The sequence below is a fragment of the Ilyonectria robusta genome, assembly GCF_021365365.1.
Source record: "Ilyonectria robusta strain PMI_751 chromosome Unknown BGZ61scaffold_54, whole genome shotgun sequence".
NCBI lineage: Eukaryota > Fungi > Ascomycota > Sordariomycetes > Hypocreales > Nectriaceae > Ilyonectria > Ilyonectria robusta.
In genome coordinates this window covers 109,341-130,002 of record NW_025764488.1, presented here as the reverse complement: position 1 = coordinate 130,002, position 20,662 = coordinate 109,341, and the positions used below count along the sequence as shown (strand labels likewise).

The following is a 20,662-nucleotide window of genomic DNA, read 5'->3' as shown; positions in this document are numbered from 1 at the left end:
AACCCGCCCTCCGTCAATACGCCACGACGAACAGGAATGCAACCAACCCCAAAGGGAGAACCAAAGGAGTGTATCGAATGACGGAATCCATCCCCGGATCCATCTCAGGTCATCTTCCTCCCCATCACCCAACCCATAAACTTGCCCATCACCAGCATCAGCCAAAACATCCAGTACTGGAGCCCGGTGCTGTGGCCCGCCTTGAGACGAACCCTTGATCCCTTGAGGATCTTCATGGCCCTAGGCATGGCAAGCTTGTCGTACGCCGACATCGCCTCCTCAAGAGAACCTCCCTTGCACAGTTGCTCTGCCAAGTCCCACGCATCAGCCAGCGCCAGGTTCGCCCCGTACCCAGAAAAGGGGCTGACGGCGTGGTTGGCGTCTCCCATGAAGACGACAGGCAGCTTGTCCAGCTGGTCGTGAGCAAAGGGCTTCTTGTCACGGGCGTTGATCGACAGAACTGTTTTGGGGTCGGTGTTGGCAACAATTGTCCGGAAGGGCTCCTGTAACTCGGACCCCAGCTCCAGTCCCCGGTCTATCACAGCCTGGACCTGTTCAGCATCTTCCAAGTCGAGTGGCGGTACTTGGGTGTCTTCGAGACGACCAACTGTCCACACAAGACTATTCTTGTCCACAGGCGAGAAGAAGCACGAAACACCCGTCCCTGAAAGCATGAAACCCCAGTCCTGGTCAAGTGGTTTTGGAAGAGGGCCTTCGAACCGTGAAACACCTCCTCGAAGAATTGCCCCGGCAAATTCCAGATTGTCCTCCGGTCGTAGGTATGCTCGGAGTTTGCTGCCGGCACCGTCGGCAGCAATCAGAATGTCGCAGTCCTCCTCAGTGATGGTTTCCTGTCCTGGAGCCCCTCTCACGACTTCAACTCGGATTCGACCGTCCTCAAGGCTTCGAGCCGAAATACATTTGGCGCCCCATTGGACAGCATCCTCGGCACCGAACCCATCGTGAATAACTTGTCGAAGGTCCTTCCGAGGGATGCGGACGCTGGAAGCCGGTAACCCTTCGAAAGGCTTGTGTCGAAAGCTAATATGTTCCTTCCAGTCTGGTCCCCAAATCTTGAAGGATCCGGCGCCTTCAAGACCAGAGACAACTTTATCCAGAGTTTCGTCGAGAAGACCAAGCTTCCTCAGTGCCAACAGCCCACCGGTGGTATCATAACCTGCCAGAGACAGGGTGTAGGTTTCGCGCTGAGCCGACAGCTCTTGAGAATCGCGATCGTAGATGTGAATAGTTGGCTGCTTCCAGTTCGGATCCCATAGTTTTCGGAGACCGACAACAAAGGCGGACCCGGCAACACCACCACCGGCCACAATAATAGTCTTTCCTTCGAGGAAGTGTCGTCTTATACCGGCCTCGTCGTTCATGGTTGCGTTTTCTGCTTGGGTTGTCTAAACTTGAAAGAGCAACAAAAACTCGTGAGTAGGTTAATTGCCGCATCCCAAAGTAAAATCTCGAGATGGACAGTTGAGACAGTATTATATGAACAATTCCGAACACTGGCTGTTCTCCTCACTGCAAACACAAACCCTCCGTCTGTGACATTCGGAAGTCTATTGGACCGGCATACACTGATTTCCCCTCTGGGAATACGTATTGCCGTTTTTGGACAGCGGGGACAGCCTCCACAACTCTCACCTTGGGGCAACGGCTTGGCGCCGCGTCAGTACATAGTATATCAAGCGTCGGTGACCAGCTGAGCTTATTTAAAGAGGGCTGAAAGGTTGTGGCTTGCGAATCTGGGCATTCGTGTGAGCAGCTTTCCCAATGTGTTGGGGTGGCCTGCTGTGGCGGAACCAACTGCCCACGTGTGCAGCGTGTAATCCAGTCTCGTGTTTGTGCCGCAGTGCGCCCTGGTAGATGTGCGGCCGTGAGCCCATCGTACGGCTTGAGTCAGCATATTGTCAAAGAGTATTTGTGCTTTTGCAACACTCATTCTCTCGGGTTACCATGATTGCACTTTATTTCCGTTCTGAAAACGGTCGCATGCCCTCTCTGGGCGCGGATCACAGATGACCCGAGTTACACCGCTAAGTAACGGCGTGGCGGTGATAATTCCGTCTGTCCATGGTATCATTTCGCTTGATCCCCAGCTTTGAATATGAAATTGACGCTGGCCTTCGGAATAAGGTCCGAGCTGTCGATTTGTCACATTCGTTGGGCGTTGCCATGACCATATTTGGACATTCGTCTGGAAATGCAGGCGGGCCTAGGATTGTAATGCTCGCTGTTTTATTTGCTAGTGGCTCCCGCTTATTACTTCGGAACGCCGGAGAACTAGGTACTAATGGGAGATGTGAAAGCTGATGAGCCCAAATTAATAAACGGTACGACAGATATCAAGGTTTTATAGAATCCTTCTAAAAACCATGCTTACGTCCAGAATGAAACCTCATGAAACAAGATCAAAGTCAATTCGCACCCTGTGTCTTGGGTGGCGCCACTCCCAGCCCAAGGTTCACACTTGCTCACTCACCGCAGACTGCCAAATTTAGCACCACCACCCCACCTTGACACCCGGTGGATTACTGGCAGACCTCCAAAATAGAACCCCGCGATGACTTCAAATCTGCAATCACAGACGAAAAAAAGAAAAATTAATTTACATCCTCCCCGCTCGTCCGCACCATGCCGTCCGACCTGACCGCGCCGCCGGTTCTGTCGACCCCCGACGACAACCTCCTCGAAGCCCCCGCCGCCGCCGACCACAAGTCCTCGACCATCTCCGACGACGCCCTGCGGACAACGTACGAGATCGCCCGTACCGTCGACGAGGTCCGCGCCGGCGGCTGGTGTCGGATCGGCCTCCAGTTCCCGGATTTTATGCTCGCCGATGCGCCGCGCGTTGTCGAGGCGCTCGACAAGGACCTGGCCGCCGTGGAGGATGGCCCCGCGAAGAGGCGGATCTACGTGCTCGCCGACAGCAGCTACAGCGCATGCTGCGTGGATGAGATTGCGGCGGAGCATGTTGCTGCCGACGTGGTGGTTCACTACGGGAGGACGTGTCTGAGCCCGACCAGTCGCCTGCCGGCCATCTACGTCTACACAAGCCACGAACTGGACTACGAAGCCACCATGGGCGAGATCAAGAAGGAGTTTGGCGACAAGGAGACGAAGCTGGTGGTCATGGCCGACCTGACGTACCAGAACCATGTGGCAAAGCTCGTCGACCATCTCAACGACAGAGGATACACGAATGTGGTAGCGACGGACGTGGTACGCGAACCGGCAGCGCTCATTCCCAACCGGACGATACTGGGAGAGCCCATGGACGAGGAGCACTGGAGGTCGTACTCGCTCATACACATATCTGACCCTCCTGCTGCTCTACTCCTCGCTCTCCAATCCCGTTTCGCCTCCCTCCACATCCTCTCCACGCCGTCTTCAGAGAGCCCGTCCCTCACGAACCCAACGATGCGCACCGCCGGAGCCCTCCGCCGCCGCTTCGCCAAGGTGCTGTCCCTCGCCTCGGCCGGCGTCATCGGCATCCTCGTCAACACACTCTCGGTCGCCAACTACCTCTCGTCCATCAAGCTGCTGCGGGAGAAGATCGCCAAGGCCGACAAGAAGAGCTACACCGTCGTGGTGGGGAAGCTGAACCCGGCCAAGCTGGCCAACTTTTCAGAGGTCGAGGGCTGGGTGGTCGTCGGGTGCTGGGAGAGCGGCCTGGTCGAGGACGATGCGTCGTACTGGCGGCCGGTGATTACGCCGTTTGAGCTGGAGGTGGCGCTCATGAGTGAGGAGGAGCGAACCTGGGGCGGCGATTGGTGGGGAGGTATCGAGAAGCTGAGCTTGATAGAGACCAGTGAAGAGAAGGGTTCGGAAGGTGAGAACGAGAATTCAGAGACCGTCGAGGACGATGTTCCTGGAGGTGTTGAGGGCGAGGAATCCGAAGCCCCCGAGTTCGACCTCCGTACCGGCAAGCTCGTCAGCCACAGCCGACCCATGCGTCTCGCCGTACGACAGAACGGCGACGCATCAGACTCAGCGGCTTCCAACGGAACCAACGGGACCCGCCAGTCAGGGGCCCTCGTCAAGCGAGTGGTGGGAGAGTTGGCCAGCATCAACGGCGTGGCCAGCCCCGGTGCCGAATACCTGCGGTCGAACCGCACGTGGCAGGGCCTGGGGACGGACTTTGACAACGAAGCGAGCACGCTGGTCGAGGAGGGACGCAGTGGCATCGCGAGGGGATATCATGTTGGGGAGGAGGGCAGCCGGCACTAGGGGGCATCAAGCAATAAGGACACCATACGGATATTTGGTCCATCAAACTGGAGTTTAGGTCACAGGAAAAGGTCAAGGACATCATATAGTAAAATTCAACTTTTTTTGACTTCAATTCATCATTCTATCTGGTCATTAACTCGTAAAGAGATATAATCAGGAGCTGCATACTCGTATTAAGCCGAGAAGCGTCGCGCGAGGCTTCCAGAAGCCAGGGCGAGAGAGATGTAAAGATATTCCGATGTAGGCTTGCAGGCCAGCACCTGTCCAAAAAGGGACATGGGGCATACCAGGTGCGGCAGCAAAAGCGTCGACAAAATAAACATGTGTTTCGTAGATCCATCAAGTGTCCTGTCCCACGGTGACCACCGCGGGAGGGACTTCATCCAGAGAATTTCATCGTTGAGATGTTCGTTTCGGTTCCTCTCATTAGGTAACCCTTCCCATCCATCCATATGTCCATTCGACCATCTGTCGATTCATCCTCGGGACCTTCTCTGAGAGATAGGAGAGGGGACGAGACGGGCTTGTTCCGTGTCGTAGTTGCACGTACTGTTCTGCCCGTCCGTCTGCGTGTAGATATAACGTCGTAAGGGAAATGCGACCGAGTGTCGCGTCGTCATTCATTAATGTCTTGTTAAGAATCATGCGGATGTGTTATCATTGGGTGCGCCGTGTCCAATATGAGTGTCTCTGGCGCGGCGCCGTATTTTAGTTGGATACGGAGTGTCGGGTGCTATCGCCGGTCCGGAGCGGGAGTGGAGACCCGCTCGGAAGCCACAGCCCCTCATCTCTGGTGTCAGTCTGTCTATCAGGCTCGTGGCTTGCTTAGACGTAGACACGGCGAGAGTGAGGGCTGCGGTGGCTGTAGCGGGAGCCGGAGCGAGAGCGGCTGCTTCGGTGGCTGTGGCGGCTAGAGTGGTGCGAGTGCGAGCGCGAGCGGGTGGTGTACTTGCGGTCGTAGGCACTGAGGTGATCGCCGTGGGCAAAGGCGACGAAGGAGGTGAAGAAGAACAGGATGGTGTTCATAATGGCAAACGCCCAGCAAGCCTTGAGCATGGCACAGGGCTTGTCGGTGGTCCAGTCGTAGTCGGGGCCAGTGACGGTGACATCGCCAAGGCGGTAGGTCCAGTCGCCGTCGCGAGAGACGTTGGTGCAGTCGGCGTTGCGGATGCCGCGCAGATACCAGACGGCAGCGATGAAGGCGCCAACAAAGCCGAGGTCGATGAAGCCGACGAACATGGCATTGGCCGAGGAGCGGTGGTAGGAGAAGAGGGTGAACATGGCCCAGGCGAGAGCGAGGACCGAGACGATGAAGAGCACGAGAATGGAATCGGGCGTGAGGGCGTTTGCCTCGACGAAGCCATTGACAAACCAGGCGAGCATGCCCATGGTGGGGATCTGTGATGGTTAGCATGGTGTTTTCGGTATGCGCGCCGAAGAGGAAACTCACCAGAGTCAGGATCTGAAGAATCCGATTGCAGACGAAGAAGAATGCGAACCACATGTTTGCGAGTTGTTGCGGTTTGTTGCGACGGGAATGTGAGGGAAAAAAGTCCTTTGCGCCGGGAATGCGGGCGGTTTGCGACAGGTGTGTGGGTGTGGAGGGAGTCAAGTAGTGTTCGTATGGGCGATGAGATGATGATAAGGCGGATTTAGGATTGTGAGTTGCAGGTTGTAGCGTAGCAGGGGCAGTGACGATCCTGATGCTGGTGACGATGAGATCAGGAAATAAAAAGGAACAGAAAAACCTTGTGCATCATGGAGGGTGGGAAGACGTCGAGCATTTTGTATTGGGCGCCTTTTCCTTGGTTTCCCTTTGGGCGAGTGCTTGGGCGGATCTCAGGCGTGCAAGGATGGGCCAAGTTTCCCTGGAAAAGAGAGGGCTGGGGGTTTCGCGGGTTCGCCAGCGGCCAGCGGGAGGGTTGGCGAACGGACCAGGGCTCGAGGGGGCCTATAGGCGGGACGCGTGGGAGCCCGTAGTGGGGTGCAGTGGGCGGTTTTAGTGGGGGTGGCCCAGGGGACCGCCCAAAGATCAGGGACCACGCCGCCGTCCCCCGTGCTCCGCTGCGCTACGTATTGCGGACGGCTGGGGAGACCAGGGTTCGGAATCGATATTCGGATATTCTCGCATGGTTTAGGGCTTGGAAGGGCAGGCACTCGACGGGAAACGACGCTATGCAAGGGGACTCGAGGAATATTGAACCGAGGGAGATACAATACACGCCGAGAGGGGAGGTTGGAACCATCAGCGTCTTCGGGTACGCCGCTCCAGGCCATCTCCCTCAGCCAATCACGGCCCGAGCGCAAAGAGAACGTGATCGATAGTCCTCCCCTCTTTGGCATCTCACGCACAAGCGATGCAGCACCGTAAGAGCTGAGAGTGAGAAAAGGTCAGATAATTCTCAAAGGGGACTTACAGGGATCATGCCCAGTTTTTTTCTTTCTGTCTTTCCGTGTCGGTGCTCCTCTTCGTCCGTCCCTCTTCCTGGAGACACAATTCCAGCCCGGATCACCCAACGATCCAAAATGACGTCGTCATCTCTCCAGACTCATGCATGCGCTCTGCAATCTACGCCCCGAGTCCGCGCGCAAAACCTGCTACCCGCCAGACGTGCTGGCTGCCAGGGGCAAATCGTGTGTGTGGTCACATATCGTCTACTAATTACAGCATCTCGATTTGCGTGTCTCGGGGACGCATGTCGATGAGACATTGTTCTAGACCGGGGGGTGTGGTTCCGCGACTGCGACGTCATCGAAAATGGCGGGGCTGGGATGGGGGGACGGGGGGACGGGGGGACGGGGGAAAAAAAGCTGGCTGGGCAACTTTCAAGATGCGACGAGAACTGACGATGCCTCGCTTCCAGGGGTGTTGAAGAACAGACGGCCCAACCAGCCAATGGGACAAGGCGATTTTCTCGGGGGGGGGGAAACCTGGAAACTTGTGCCTAGGCTAAAGCTCCAAGCTCCTTCAAGCTCCAAGCTCCAAGCTCCCCGCCGAAGCTCCGTCCATCCGTCCACGTCCGCGGCTCCCACGGGATCCTATGCGCCATCCATCGCCATCGCCATCGCATGCATGCGTGGTAGTACAAACTAATTATTACACGGCATAATGGGAATACGCTCCGGCCTGACCTGTCCGTCTTCCCGCTCCAAGTCCAGAGCACTTTGTAAATTCTCGCTCGGCCTGGTTGATCCACCCAGTCGCGTAGATACCCCCGTGTTTCAGCCTACGATTTGCGGGAGGCGGGATATAGTCCTTTGGTTTCGGTAATTGCAGTTCGCGATCGCTCGGGCGTTAATCACGGAGGTTGGGCAAGGAGCACAGACTGAGCAGGTAGTACGGAGTAGTCTCCGTGGTGATACACTCTAGTTCAGACAAATCTCTTTTGATCCTTCACTCATGCATTCATAGGCTAATTACTCGTTACCACTATTTCCAACATCAAAGGTCCGCCCCACACGCAACATCACGTATTATAGTGCCGTGATGAACGACTCGACCGATTGCTTCCCTCGCGGGGCATCGCCCAACGCACTCCCATGCCATCCCGCAGCCGTCCCTCGGCCACTTCCGCTCGGCGCCCCCGCCGGCTTCTCCCGGGCTGACCTCCGCACGCGGCCCGAGCTCGACCCCGATCTCGAGCCCCCCGCCGACGCCGCTTCGGAGCTCACCATCATGGTCCTCATGCCTCTGCGCCCAGCGGCCGGCCGGTCCACGGAGCTCATGCCGTCGGACCCGGCCTCCTCGCGCTCAAAGTAGTCCTCGTACTCGTCGTACTCGTCGTCGTCGTCCGCCTCGGCCTCGCTCCGCCCGCTCGCGCTGCTGCCCCACGTCTGCGACACCAGCCAGCAGTGCGAGCGCTCGTGCGCGTCGGCCCCGATGCCGTTGTTGTCGCTGCGCTGGCGGCCGCCGCGCTTCCACGGCGGGATGCGCGTGCCCTTCAGCCGCGGGTTCAGGTGGTAGCTGACGCCCTCGTGGTGCCGCACCCGCGCGTCGTCGACTGACACTGACGCCAGCGTCTGGAGGATCCCGTACAGGAGCACCCATCGGCCCCGCCGCGCCGTCGAGGGGTCCACTTCGCCGACGCGGTCGCCCTTTTCGAACCGCACAAAGGCGTCCACGAGGTCGCTCTGGATGAAGTCGCTCCCTAGTGCGTAGATGTTGGTGCTCTCAGTGTACGCCAGCTGCACCCGTCGCTCCATAGCGCCGGCCCGTGAACCTGGTCCGGCGTTGCTCGCCGCATCGGCCTTTTTGCTATACTTGAACAGTCCGCCCTCTTTGCCAGTAGACGGCGCAACATTCGGCGGGATAGACTCCGGGATCAACGGGTACGGATGCGGGATGTGCGGGAAGCGCAGCTTGTTGTCGAACTCGATGAGCATGTCCGTCATAGGCGCCTCCGCCGAGTCCGCCTCAAACGCCATGTTGCCGCTCTCCGAAGCCATCATCCACTTGCGGCCCGATCGCGCCTCCGACACATCCCACACAATGTCTCGGTCGACGAGGTAGTCGTACAGCGCGCCAAAGTCTCGCTGCAGCGACATGGCTACGGTGCGGGTGAGCCACATATCCTCCCCGACGTCGCCGTCTGCGTCTGCCGATCCCGGTCGTGAAGATGTCTGTGGCGCTGGCGGCCAGGATCCGTAAATCTTGGTATAATGGCTTTGGAGCATCTCCTGAAGACGGTCTGCAGCACCTCGTGCAGGTCCATTCGCGGCCGCCCCGGCCGCCGCCCACATGTCTCCATACGAGAACTCGCTCAGTCGTTCCTCAGCCGCTTGCACGCGAAGCTGCGTCTCGAGAGTCGCCCGCTCCAGCAGCGCGCGCGCAATAGGCGTGGTATGTTTAATGTCCGGGCACCGCTCGAGCTCGCCGTCCATACCTGCGCAGTGGATGAAGCTCTCGCGCCAGCCGTCCTCCCAGCGCACATCTGGGCTCTCGGCCCACGCCAGCAGCGAGACAGCCGTGGCAGGGTCGGAGCGCACGTCGTCGATGCCGCGCACCGAGAGGTACTTGACGATCTGCGCGACGTTGTCGTTGTCCGGCGGCATGTAGCTGTCAAGGCGTGTATGTAGGTCTGATAGTGCTTGGTAGAGCGACATGCCGACGAGGGAGGCATGGTACAGCACGGCGAAGACGTTGCGCGTAGTGATTTGGTGCCGCAGTTGGTCGGCGCGGTTCAGATTCGCCGGTGGGGGAAAGTACATCTCGTATGAGATCTGGCCCTCCAGCTCATCGCGTGAGCTGGCCTCCTCCGAGATGGGAGGTGTCAGCGGGCCATCACGGCCGAGGCCATCCCGTCCCAAGCTAAGATGGGTTCCATATCCCGCGGGCGACGGAGGCAAGTAAATATCCTCTTCGTTCGAGCCCTCGCGCAGCAACGTGACAAGGAAGCGACTCTCGGTTGCCTCAATAATATGCGACGACAGGCGAAGACTGGGCGGCTGCTTCGGCGCTTGACCCTTCCGCCCCAGGAAGATGAGCACGTCGCCATTGGGATCCCACAGCTCCGGGTCCTTGCGGAGCTTGTTCCACCGCGCCACCGGTCGCCCGGCGCCGATCCAGCGCCGGATGGTGGGCATTGCCGCGGCCGGGGGCTGTGGGATCGGCGGCAGCTTCGTCGTGGGCGGCGGGCCGATTGGCTTCGTGTCCCATGGGTTCTGCGGGCTCGGCGGGGACGGCAGAGGCTGTTGCTGGTACTGGTACGGCATTGGAGGCGGCGCGGTCTGGATGGGCATGAGAAACTTGTCGTAGCCCTGGTTCTCGTGGCCGTGGTTCTCATCGTAGCCCATAACGGTCCCGGGTCTCACCGTCGCCGCGCTGGGGGGCCGCTCGACGCTTCCTCGTCTTGCGCCGGGAGCCTCGTCCTCCTTGTCCTTCTTGCGGAAGGCAAACGTCTTTGCCAAACCCCTGCGGACGTCGTCGCTCCGCTTGTCCAGCCTGCTCCGCAACCCGCTCTTCTCGATATTGCTGACCTCGTCCGTCTTCACCGAGGGCTTGCGGGGCCGGTTGTACGCCCAGTCTGCCGGCGGCGCCTGTTGCATCGCGGCCATGTAGCGAGGATCCGGCACCATCATCATCGGCGTGGGCGGCCCTCCGTGCATGGCCATGTTGTTGCCCCATCCCTGGGCCGCATATCTCGGGTCGCCGCCCATCTGCGTCACCATTGGCGCCTGGAAGTTGAGATACTGCGGGCTGGTGGGTCCCGCTACGCCGGCCGGGAGGGGCGGGAGTGGGAAGTCCGGGATGGCGTTCGGGTCGGAGTGGTTGGACGAGGTGGCCGACGCAGGACGCCCATTGCTGCTGCCGTTTCTCGGCCTCACTTCCGTCTTCTTTTTGCGCGCGATGGCGCTTCGTCCAGACATGGCCGGTCGTTGGGGTGGTGGTTGAATAAAATATGTAAGTGGGGGAGGGAGTGTATATCAACTGTTCAACAAGACAGACACTGTAACAGACTCCGGGGTATCCAAGAAGCAACAAGACAGAAGAGTGCAAAAAGGGTATCTGGGTATACAAGTATGTGCAGGAGTGCGTTACGTCGTCGCTCCGGGACTGACGGGAGGCTTGTTTCGACGGGTTGTGATGACGAGGCGATTGGCTTGTTTTTGTACAGACGCAGAACAATAATGCTGGAATTAGATGGCCAATTGGTCAGACCCGGTGCCCCATACAGCCAATGGTAGATCCTGTCGTGAAAGGGAATTGTGATATCTCGTTTTTTGTCGCTCCCCGGCCGTCGCGTAAGCAAAAGCGCAGCGAGGTCTTATTACACTGAGCTGACTCGACGGTTGCTTGGCAGCTCGTTGCGCCCGCTGGACGACGCACCCAGCAGTGCGAGGTGAGACTTTTGCCAATCCCTCTCCTCTAGTGCAGTCGTACGCGGCGGGACTGCGTTGGAACGGCCGAAGCGTGTCTCTCCTGTGCGTCTGCCGAGCGAAGGGGCATCTGCGTGGTGTTAAGTAGCGTTGCCAAGGGAGGGAACGAGCGGCGTGGTCCGTTATTTTTGCTTGTTCTTCCTTCTAGGGCCGCGGTGGGAATGCAGATCAACGAATAGGTAAATGAAAGAATGGCCAGAGAACCCCGATCGTCTAAGTCAACGCGGATGGGGGCGGGGAGGGGGCACGGAGGTTCTTGAGTCAAGGGCCGAGCGGACGGTTCGGCACCAGAAGAGAAGGAAAGCTTGTCGAGTCTCGAATATTCCGCCAGAGCGGTAGCGCCAGGGACAACGTGGGCAGCAGCTCTAGGTGGCGGCCTCAACCCAAAGCGCTCGAGTGTGCATCGGGGATATCTCATCCAGGCCGGAGAGGGCTTGAACTTGGCAGGGGAAGAATTATGGGCGGCCGAGATGAGACGGGGTCAGACTTTAGACAGAGTCTTGGATTTGGCGGCCCGGATAGGCATCTCGGTCCAGCATTGGTAGGTCACTTGGCTGATAAGGGTGGCATGTCTTAAGACTAAGACCCCGGACAGCAATTGGAACTTGGGATGTGTGGTCGCGACCAACTGATAAGCAAGCGTTGGGTTTTCGCAGGGCCAATCACGGAGGCAGGGACTTGGGGACTACCGACAGCACGGCGTGGACTCGACGGGGGGGTTCCACGTACTGTACTTCTGTACCTGTGTACCTACATGATCGGAGGCACGGCATGCAGAGAACCTTTGCTCTTGGTCTGCCTGCGACCGGGACGGTGGCATCGGTTGGCGCGTTGGCGTTGGAAGCATGTATCAGTCGTATGTATGGAGTGCCGATTGGCAGGTCGGTGTGACAATTGAACGTGTAAGCAAAGCCCAAGCTCATTTACGTAGTATCGCTATTAAGAAAACACCAAAAAGATTATAGAGATAGCCCTCATCGATCGACCTCCCAACGCAACGTGGGCCCGTGGATCGCTGGACCCGTGGCACCGTGGCCCGCGGATGGATACGCAGCCTGGGGAAGCATGCGGTTTGTCATGGGGCTCACAAATAACACCCTCGTCCCTCTTTTGCGCCTTGTCGCCCCGCGCCGTTATTTGCTTCGTTAGGGCCTTGGGGGGGAGCTTTTCTTATCTTTCTTCCCTAGTGACAATCCCTACAGCCAAGAGACGTTATAAGCCATGGGATATTAATGCGCCCCCCCGCCTCCGTCACCCCCGTCGGGCCTCCACTCCCCCCCTGGTCCCCGGCGACTTTGTCCACGCAAGGCACTCGCCGGGGCCCGAGATGATGTATTTGGTTAATTCGTCCTACTGGCAGGGGCCTCACCTCAAACCAGTGAGCTTTTGGTTTTGTGGCTTGCATTCGTTCGGCAGTACTACCGGCCACCGTCGCCGTTTTCCGTTCATGCTCGAGAATTGCTCGCAAGCGATGCCTGGAAAAAGCTTGTGGTGCAGGACGATAAGATGCAGCGCCGGACATTATCACACATATACGGACGACTTCCGACGTTTCAGGCGCGGGCAGCCAGGCCGGTGATGGTGGCATAATATCCAGCGGAGATGCTGAAAGGTTCGAGATGCATCGAGAACGGGCGCAAGCTGCGCTTTAGCCGTAGTAACAAAGAGTCACAATACGCAACGCATGGCACGCAGGATTTGAGGTAATTAATCCATCCAACCCCCGCAAGAAGCCAGACTACAATAGCCGTTCTCAACGCTCTGTTCCAATGTCCACATCGTCATCCTCGCGCCCTATGCCATCCGATCCCATCCCGTGCAGTCCCGTCTCTTCCGCGCGTTCGACCCCTGCAGCCGTTGCAGCCCACGCCGGCGCCGCGTAGCCTCCTCTGGCTCCGTCCCACGCGAACGGGAGCTACCGCCGTCGCAGGATTCTGCTGTTACTGTTTACAGGTATTAATTACAGCCTGGGCACAGCGAGGCCAAGCCACCGTCTGTGTTGGGACATCATGCGCCGCTGGCGGCATGGGGGTTGTGGCGTCTCACCGGAGACGTGCAGACGTATCCCGTATCAATCGACAGCCGAGGCCTTAGTTCGTCAACACCACGGCAATCATCACAACCAGGCCAAATAAGAACACCGCTCTCCCTCCAGAACTTGACAAAACCTCTTCCAGCTCACGTAGTCTACATTTTCCAACCTCGGACCATCCCCCTCCGCGTCCTCCACACTGCGTGATTCGTTCCCCTCGTCGTGACCCCTTCAATCCCCCTCAAAAGGGAAATTCCGCCAATCGGCAATTAAGCCAGAGCCCCAGCCCTAGGGCATTCGCGGTCCCAGAACCACCTGCACTTGGGTCCAAGTCTCCTGTTATACGAGCGCGTAAACCTCAGGATGGTGTCATTGATGGCGTCAAGATGGAGGGACGCGTACATAAGGACACTCTGAACGCCTGGAAAATGGGTTGTTTCGTTTCAGTGACTCCAGGAGAGCCAGAGACCACCACAAGCACCGTAACTGCACCGGCATTTGTATTCCAACATCCCTCGCCATGAAGCTCTGGAGCTTCCTCCGGGCCCTTGTGCCCATCGCCTTGCTGGCCACCGAGGCGTCTGCGTACGCCAACCCCGGAGCCTGCAGCGGCGCGTGCTGGTCACACGACCCCAGCGTCGTCCGCCGAACCAGCGATGGCGTCTACTTTCGATTCGAGACGGGCAGCAAGATCGGCATCTGGAAGGCCTCTGCCCTGACCGGCTCGTGGGTGTACCAGGGAGCCGCTATTCCCGCCGGTAGCATCATCAACCTGACTGGGAAGGATGACTTGTGGGTGAGTGCAGCTTAATGTCGATATAGCCATCAGTCCAAGGTCAACGCTAACACCACGCAAGGCCCCCGATGTCCAAAAGGTTGGAGACCAGTACATCATGTACTACACCGTCTCCTCGTTCGGCTCGCAGAACTCGGCCATTGGATATGCTACCTCGACCACGATGGAGTACGGCTCATGGACCGACCACGGCTCCACCGGCGTCACGTCCGACTCGTCCAAGACGTACAACGCCATCGACGGCAACCTCATCAGCGACACGTCCGGCAACTACTACCTCAACTTCGGCTCCTTCTGGGGCGACATCTACCAGGTCAAGCTGAACTCGGCCGCCACCAAGGCCTCGGGCACCCCCTACCAGATCGCCTTCAACAGCACCGGCTCGCAGGCGCTCGAGGGCGCCAACATGTACTACCGCTCCGGCTACTACTACCTGTTCTTCAGCTCCGGCATCTGCTGCGGCTACAACACGGCCCTGCCCGCCCAGGGCGAGGAGTACAAGATCTTCGTCTGCCGCTCCGCCAGCGTCAGCGGACCGTTTGTCGACAAGAACGGCAAGAGTTGCACCACGGCCAACGGTGGCACCCTGGTCCTTTCCAGCCACGGCAACGTCTACGGAGCGGGTGGACAGGGCGTGTTTGCCGACCCGACGTACGGCACCGTCCTGTACTACCACTACGCCGACAAGACGAAGGGCCTGGCCGACGCAAACTACCAATTTGGCTGGAACACAGTTACCTGGAGCAGCGGCTGGCCCAGCGTGTAAACGAAGAAAGCCAAGATTGCCATGTGTCGTTTGATGGCTGACGGAAAGCCCCTGCAGAGCCCATGTTTGCTTCTTCCATGTACATATTTTGAACACATGTCCTGCGCATAAGATGCATATGCATCGCGACGTCACGTTGCTGGCGACCATGTACATTCGCGCAAGCCAGATCTTCACATGCATCGCCTCGGGATAGCCCTGGGGATAGCACTCGGGCACATAATGACAATCATGAAACACGATAATGTGCCGAACAAAGCAACTAAAGGTGGGGGAAACGTTTTGTTTAAAGCAGCCAATCCATTTTCCAACAGCTAAGGCCTACTAAGTCGTTACGTACTAATTGCGCCAAATGTACATCCAGCTCCAGTCGCCAGGAGCGTTTCGTGTGAGTGTATAAAGTAACACTCGCGTTTCGTGAGTCCTGAGGGTATCTCCCAACCGTGTCCCGTCGCAATCCAGGATGAAAAAGAAAAACAGAAGGACAAGCCAAACAAGCCAGACGTAGGAAATCGTTAAACCAGTAGTCGACAATTTCCTCCTCCATCACCAAGTTTTGAAGCGGTTTCGTATTGAATCGATTCGTTTTGAGTACTGCCGGAATCCGTTTAAGCAACTCCGTGGCCGGGCTTGGTGGTATCGGCGTGGGCGCTGTGGCCGCGCGAGCGCATAAAGGCGAGACCCTCCATGGCAGTCAGGCCAGTGAAGATGGCCCAGATGAAGAAGCCAAATGCGACAGCGGCCTGAGCGCTCTGGCAGAAGTTGTTGCCGTGGCAGTGGGGTACGCCGATGAAGTCGGCCATAGCGATGGATCCGGCGAACCAGAAAATTGTGGTGACGGCGAGGATGGCGAGGCCAACGACGGAGTGGTAGAGACGATTCGCGAAGAGGGGCACGATGGCGAGGTATACGAGCATGAGGAGCGACCAAATGGAGTTGAAGAGCATGAAGCTGAACTGAGAGGGGGATGTGGTGCCGAAGTAAGACGAGCTGGTTTCGCTAACGACTGTTGGTTGAGATGTGTTAGCTATTTTTCCTTGATGGGGATTTTCCCTGATGGGCAAGCAAAGAAAGTGAAGACTTGCCATATCCGGTGAGACCGAGCTCGATGATGAGCAGAACTGCCAGGACGGCGTGGACAATGGTGATGATGCCGAGAGACATGATGGCGGTTGAGTTGTGGGGTTGTTGGGCGACGAGGAGAGCTACACCAGGTAGACAAAAGGTTGCACGATGACGGAGCTGGCTGGGCGTGGAGGAACTGATGCAACTGCGTCGAAGTTATGGAGAGGGAGAGACAAGGAGGCAGAGACGACGATGGCACCAGAGAAAGAAACGAAGTGGGTTGGGTAGCATTTAAAAGAAACGGCGACTTTGGGCGAGCATGACGGGCGATGACCTATGACCTTTGCTCGAGGCCGCCATTGGGAGTGAAGAGCGCATCAAGAACAAGCCGGAAGGGAAACAGCCCGAACCGGGTCAGGCGGACGCCAACGCGGAACAGCCCTACACTGTCCTCTGTCCGTAGGCGTCAAGACAAGGCAGCGCAGATGCTGCCAATCGTCATTCCTGGCGGACCAGGGGGTGTGGTGATCATTGGCGGAGGAGGGTGGCCTCGGCGGTGCGTGCGAGATACTTTCCAGAGGACGCCTCGCAAGCCCAACGCTTGTTTGGGTTTAACCCGTTGCAGCGCGCCAGGGCGTGATTCGACGACAGCGCTGCTGGTGTGTTGCGGTTGTGGCTACAGTGCAAAAGGTGACTCTCGGCGTGCGGATCCAGCTGGCATGTCTCTCGGATAGGGCGGCCTTGGGCGACGTCTTGGGGTAATGGACAGGGCGTGGTGTAGTGCGGAACGACAGGTTGAGTGGGCGAGATGGCCTTGTGGCGCCGCGAACATGACGTTGGCAGCGGGCGATGAGGTCATGATGCGTGGCTTGGAGGTGGGTTCTGATGGCGCTGGTGGCTTGGCATTGGCGCTGGCTGGGAATAAGGGAATAACAACTCTGTTTCAGAGGGACCGACCTTCTGTGTCACTGCCGGTCACTGCCATCCAACCATCCAATGCGTTCGTCGCTGGGAGGCCGTACGCCGTGAAAAGAGGGTGCAAACTTGGGCGCTTAATCACCAACCATAAAAATCACTCTCAAAGGTTTGAAGCTCGAGTGAAACAATCCAGCCCCAAGACGTCACGTTCCTTCTCCCTGCTCGTTCCTTCCCCCGCTCCCTCCCTCCTTCCCGGTTCATGAAATCGATGATGCATCGATACCTGAGGTTGGCCCACTTCTTCCTCGTCCCCCCTCCAAGTTTACCGACTACTCCCAGTCCGGTCTTCCAATTCTTCGCGACGAATACGAATTCGAATTGCCATCGAAAAACACCGTCGCATTCTCTCGCACTTGCGCCTTGTGACTGACGACGACTCTCGCTCTGCTCGTCGCCGCTGATGACTAACACCAGCGCACAGCCTTGCACGGCCAGCTGAAAATGCTCTGACTTTGACCTTCCATCCCAAGCCACCAATGCCATACGTAATTGCGACTCGACTCCCGACGACTCCCCGACGACTCCGGCATTCGACCCTTGTCGCCCGTTTGGCATTCTGCATGTCGGCACTCCGCACTGCATCGCAGGTAGTTCATGTCTGCCTTGTTCCCGCTTGTGGTATCGTATCCACGTGGGCTGCCACGAACGACTGGTCATCAACTCTCAACACGGAACATCCCATAATCAGTGCGGAGGCTCAGTTTTTTGGCGGTCAACGTGGGTCCGCCGGGAGGTTCCGTCAACAGAAAATAATAAAATTTAACCCAGGAAGAATACGCCGCTGTAACCCAACTCCCAGTTCCCAATTCCCAATTCCAGGTTCCCGATTCAATTCTCAGTTCCGGTCTCCCATCTCATCCTTCATCCGCTCCCTCAACATCTTCATCGAGACCTTTCCCCGTCTTCTACAATGATACTTGACCGTCACCGTCGTCGTCTGAAGAATAGCTCGCTCTGCGTCCACTTCGTCGCTCGCGAATTGCGGATTCCACATCTGCACTTCGGACCCCGAATCTCCAATTTTGTTGATTGACTCCTGCTTTCGCAAGTGCCTGGCAATGACTTTCTCCGGTTTTTCTCCTCCCTTTCCGACCGCTATCAGTGTCGGTGGTGCATGTCCAATTAGATCAAGGTCGAACCCGGCACCATCTTCAACAGGCGTCCCAAATTTATCTGCTCTTCTCCGCTGCACAATGTTTCCAATCACCTTGAACGGGTGCTTGTAGCCTCCTGCAGACCCGCTGAGATGGTATCCTGTCGAGGACCCACGCTCTCCGATGAGTCTCGGCGCCACATGAATAAAGAAGCGTCAGAGTGTCATCAACGATGCGCAGATGATGAGAAGGTTGGCCTCGACGAAGCTGGACACATCGTATCAGCTGGATGCTCTGAAGGAATTTGAGAGTCAACTTACACCCAGACCACTGCGCTAGACATGACCCAAGTGGAATCTCTACTATGCTGGATAGGTATCAAGAGTATCAGCCGGACGATGGAAGTCACAAGTGTGCTGATGAAAAAAGTCCGTCAATATGAATCAATCATGGCTAAGTGAGTACTCACGCTGAGCCAATGGTGAACAGCAGAACGAGGCCTGCCTTCTGCCGCGACGGCATCTGCAGCCTAAGAATCATGGGCATCGGCAGCACTAGTAGAACCAAATCTGAGAGAATTCCGAGTCCTACCGTGGCAATGTAGAGAGCCGGTCGGTTGATGCAAGTGCCCTCCATGCCGACGGTCCAATGCTTCTGGATCGGGCGGCACCCAAAAATGACGGCGAAGAAGATGGCCGTATGGTATCCTACAACGAGGAAGAAGGCGCTGTAGACTGACCACTTCCACCGCTTTTAGGGCGAGAGCTTGAGGTAGAAGAGTATCAGTGACACCTTGGTGAACCCTGTTTCGACGGCATATAGGATGGGCACCAGAACCATGAACTAGAAGCATGTTGGCTGACGAGACACAGTCTGAGAGGTTGGCTGACGGGAGCAACTCACATTGCTACCGTAGTTGAATTTCTCGAGCGACATCTCCCACGCGTGTACCCCCATCAGACTCTTAGAAAACGATCCTGCTCACTAGTTAACATCATCCCCAAGATCATCCGGCCGTAATCGGAATGGCATCATTATTAGAACCACGTACTGATCAGAGCAACCTGAACAGCTACGGAAAACATCCAACCCACGCCCAAGCAAGCTTGATACCATGTCAACATCTCCACACCTCAAGTGAATCTTCGAAGGGTTATCCATACCTACTTCTCCGTCCGGCCTAGGTAACAAGCTCAATTTGACGTAACGAAACTGGATGAGGAATAAAAAGGCCAGGACGAGGCCGAACCCGCATATTATGTACGACTCGAGCACGTGTCGCCGCTCCGGGCGATTCAAGTCGACCTTGTATCCCTCTGGGGCCGCCATGAAGACGGTAACACCATCCACAACTGGAAAATTACCCATCTTCTTCCCTTTGTTTCTTAAGATCCGCTGCGGTGGTTGGGGTAATATTATTCGCTGCGTTCTTGATGATGGGTGGTTCCGCCGGTAGGTCAGAGATGGCTTCGAGCCGGAAGTCGGTCGTCGGTCGTCCAGTATTGATCGAATCGAATGGGTAATTCTCTTAATAGAGATTGTGCGAGTGGGAAACGCAACAATTACTTGACCCACGCCGGGTGGAAGTGAACGAGAAGAATATCAGAAGAATGAACAAAGCCCCCAGATCAACGGACCACAAACGGTTCAACGTGGGAGTCGACCAAGAGAATCTGGAAGAGAAGAGAAGAGAATAAATGAAACTCGACAGTCAGTCACACGACCTGGGGCCTCAACGACATAGCCAAACCCAACAACGCCCGGAGCATCCACGCTAATGCCCCTCAGATCCACGATGTGTTGGCTCCAGAGGCACCAAGGACGCCGTAAGCGTCAGAAACGCAGGGCCGTGATTGTTCTTCTCCTCTCGCAACCTGTGAATTACCCGACTGGCCTGGCCACTTGTTTCCCTCGCCACCGGTCCCCGGTCGCCGCGCCGGGTTCATGGTGTTTTGATGCCCGCCGCTACCGACCACCAGAGGCCCGCCCGCCTGCCAGAGACAGAGGTGTAACGCGTGTAGCTTTCGGCGTCCAGGGCTGGTGATGTGCGGTTTCACATCTCTGCACGGCCTGATCCAGAGCTTCTTCCGGGTGTAGGATCTGCCGCGCAGGCATGGGTTGAGGTCGAGATGCGGAGAAACATGCTCGACGTGGCCGAGCATCGAGTTTCACGGGCTGATCTAAGGCGTCAACTATCAATACTAGGACTCCGGTTTCCGTCTAGACGCGCTGCACGACACGTCCAGCATCAGAACCAACAACCACACACTGCTACACTGGAAACCTTATCCATCTCCATCTTCCCATCTGCCGACTCCACCAGTCTTACCGCCGAAGGCCTCGTATAAAACCAAGTGCGGAGGAGGTGAGCAAGAAAAAAATGCAAGCTGAATCCTTCCAGCGCAAGGATCGGATCCGCATCCATCGATCAACTCGCTCAGCGCGGCCAGGGGAGTGGCCAACAACGGGCATCATCGTGGTCGTTGAGTGGAGCCGACAAGCATGGGCTAGAGATCTTCGATGAGGTTTTCGTTTTTCCTTTCCCTCTTGTTTTGCCCACTTGTGAGCCCACCCCAATCTCAGATCTAGCATTGACGCAGCTATTTTCTTCATCATGTTTTGAGCCCGTCGCGGGCCTGGCTTCCTTCCCCGCGGCGCCAACGACGCCGCGTGTTTCTTCGCGAACGCCATCTTGCGCTGCCCATGTGGGCTAATCGAGGCGACTAAGGCAAAGCTAACGGCGGACACGCCGCGGCGGGCAACTTGCAAGGATGTGTGTGGATCCCGTCAGGGCTGGTTGATAGAGCTGAGAT

At 57.2% G+C, this 20,662-nt stretch overlaps 7 protein-coding genes across 7 annotated transcripts; 2 read left to right on the top strand and 5 right to left on the bottom strand.

The window, feature by feature from the left end:
* Positions 1-104: 104 nt before the first annotated feature.
* Positions 105-1,382, bottom strand: BGZ61DRAFT_372827 (uncharacterized protein; the record flags this gene model as incomplete). The annotated part of the gene is made up of 1 exon (XM_046242208.1): positions 105-1,382. The coding sequence occupies one exon, from the start codon at positions 1,380-1,382 to the stop codon at positions 105-107; it is 1,278 nt and encodes a 425-aa protein (XP_046094696.1).
* A 1,169-nt stretch (positions 1,383-2,551) lies between these two features.
* On the top strand, positions 2,552-4,337 carry BGZ61DRAFT_467118 (diphthamide biosynthesis protein). Its single transcript, XM_046247735.1, has one exon. It carries the CDS (start codon positions 2,644-2,646, stop codon positions 4,237-4,239), a length of 1,596 nt encoding a protein of 531 aa, XP_046094695.1. The 5' UTR covers positions 2,552-2,643; the 3' UTR covers positions 4,240-4,337.
* Positions 4,338-5,067: 730 nt separating this feature from the next.
* Positions 5,068-5,746, bottom strand: BGZ61DRAFT_372878 (uncharacterized protein; the record flags this gene model as incomplete). Its single annotated transcript, XM_046242212.1, has 2 exons — positions 5,068-5,640; positions 5,693-5,746. 2 exons carry the CDS (start codon positions 5,744-5,746, stop codon positions 5,068-5,070), a joined length of 627 nt encoding a protein of 208 aa, XP_046094694.1.
* Positions 5,747-8,064: 2,318 nt separating this feature from the next.
* Positions 8,065-10,608, bottom strand: BGZ61DRAFT_321406 (uncharacterized protein; the record flags this gene model as incomplete). The annotated part of the gene is made up of 1 exon (XM_046238939.1): positions 8,065-10,608. A coding segment is annotated over one exon (2,544 nt), but the record flags the coding sequence as incomplete, so codon positions are not given.
* A 3,062-nt stretch (positions 10,609-13,670) lies between these two features.
* Positions 13,671-14,712, top strand: BGZ61DRAFT_372890 (arabinan endo-1,5-alpha-L-arabinosidase A; the record flags this gene model as incomplete). The annotated part of the gene is made up of 2 exons (XM_046242215.1): positions 13,671-13,946; positions 14,008-14,712. 2 exons carry the CDS (start codon positions 13,671-13,673, stop codon positions 14,710-14,712), a joined length of 981 nt encoding a protein of 326 aa, XP_046094692.1.
* A 395-nt stretch (positions 14,713-15,107) lies between these two features.
* Positions 15,108-15,991, bottom strand: BGZ61DRAFT_192007 (uncharacterized protein). The gene is made up of 2 exons (XM_046237818.1): positions 15,798-15,991; positions 15,108-15,718 (listed from the first exon to the last, which is right to left on the bottom strand). The coding sequence occupies exons 1-2, from the start codon at positions 15,874-15,876 to the stop codon at positions 15,321-15,323; spliced, it is 477 nt and encodes a 158-aa protein (XP_046094691.1). The 5' UTR covers positions 15,877-15,991; the 3' UTR covers positions 15,108-15,320.
* A 1,599-nt stretch (positions 15,992-17,590) lies between these two features.
* BGZ61DRAFT_500366 (uncharacterized protein) lies at positions 17,591-19,217 on the bottom strand (the record flags this gene model as incomplete). The annotated part of the gene is made up of 8 exons (XM_046251540.1): positions 17,591-18,038; positions 18,081-18,116; positions 18,170-18,265; positions 18,319-18,599; positions 18,642-18,692; positions 18,753-18,826; positions 18,901-18,954; positions 19,013-19,217. The coding sequence occupies 8 exons, from the start codon at positions 19,215-19,217 to the stop codon at positions 17,591-17,593; spliced, it is 1,245 nt and encodes a 414-aa protein (XP_046094690.1).
* Positions 19,218-20,662: the final 1,445 nt, after the last annotated feature.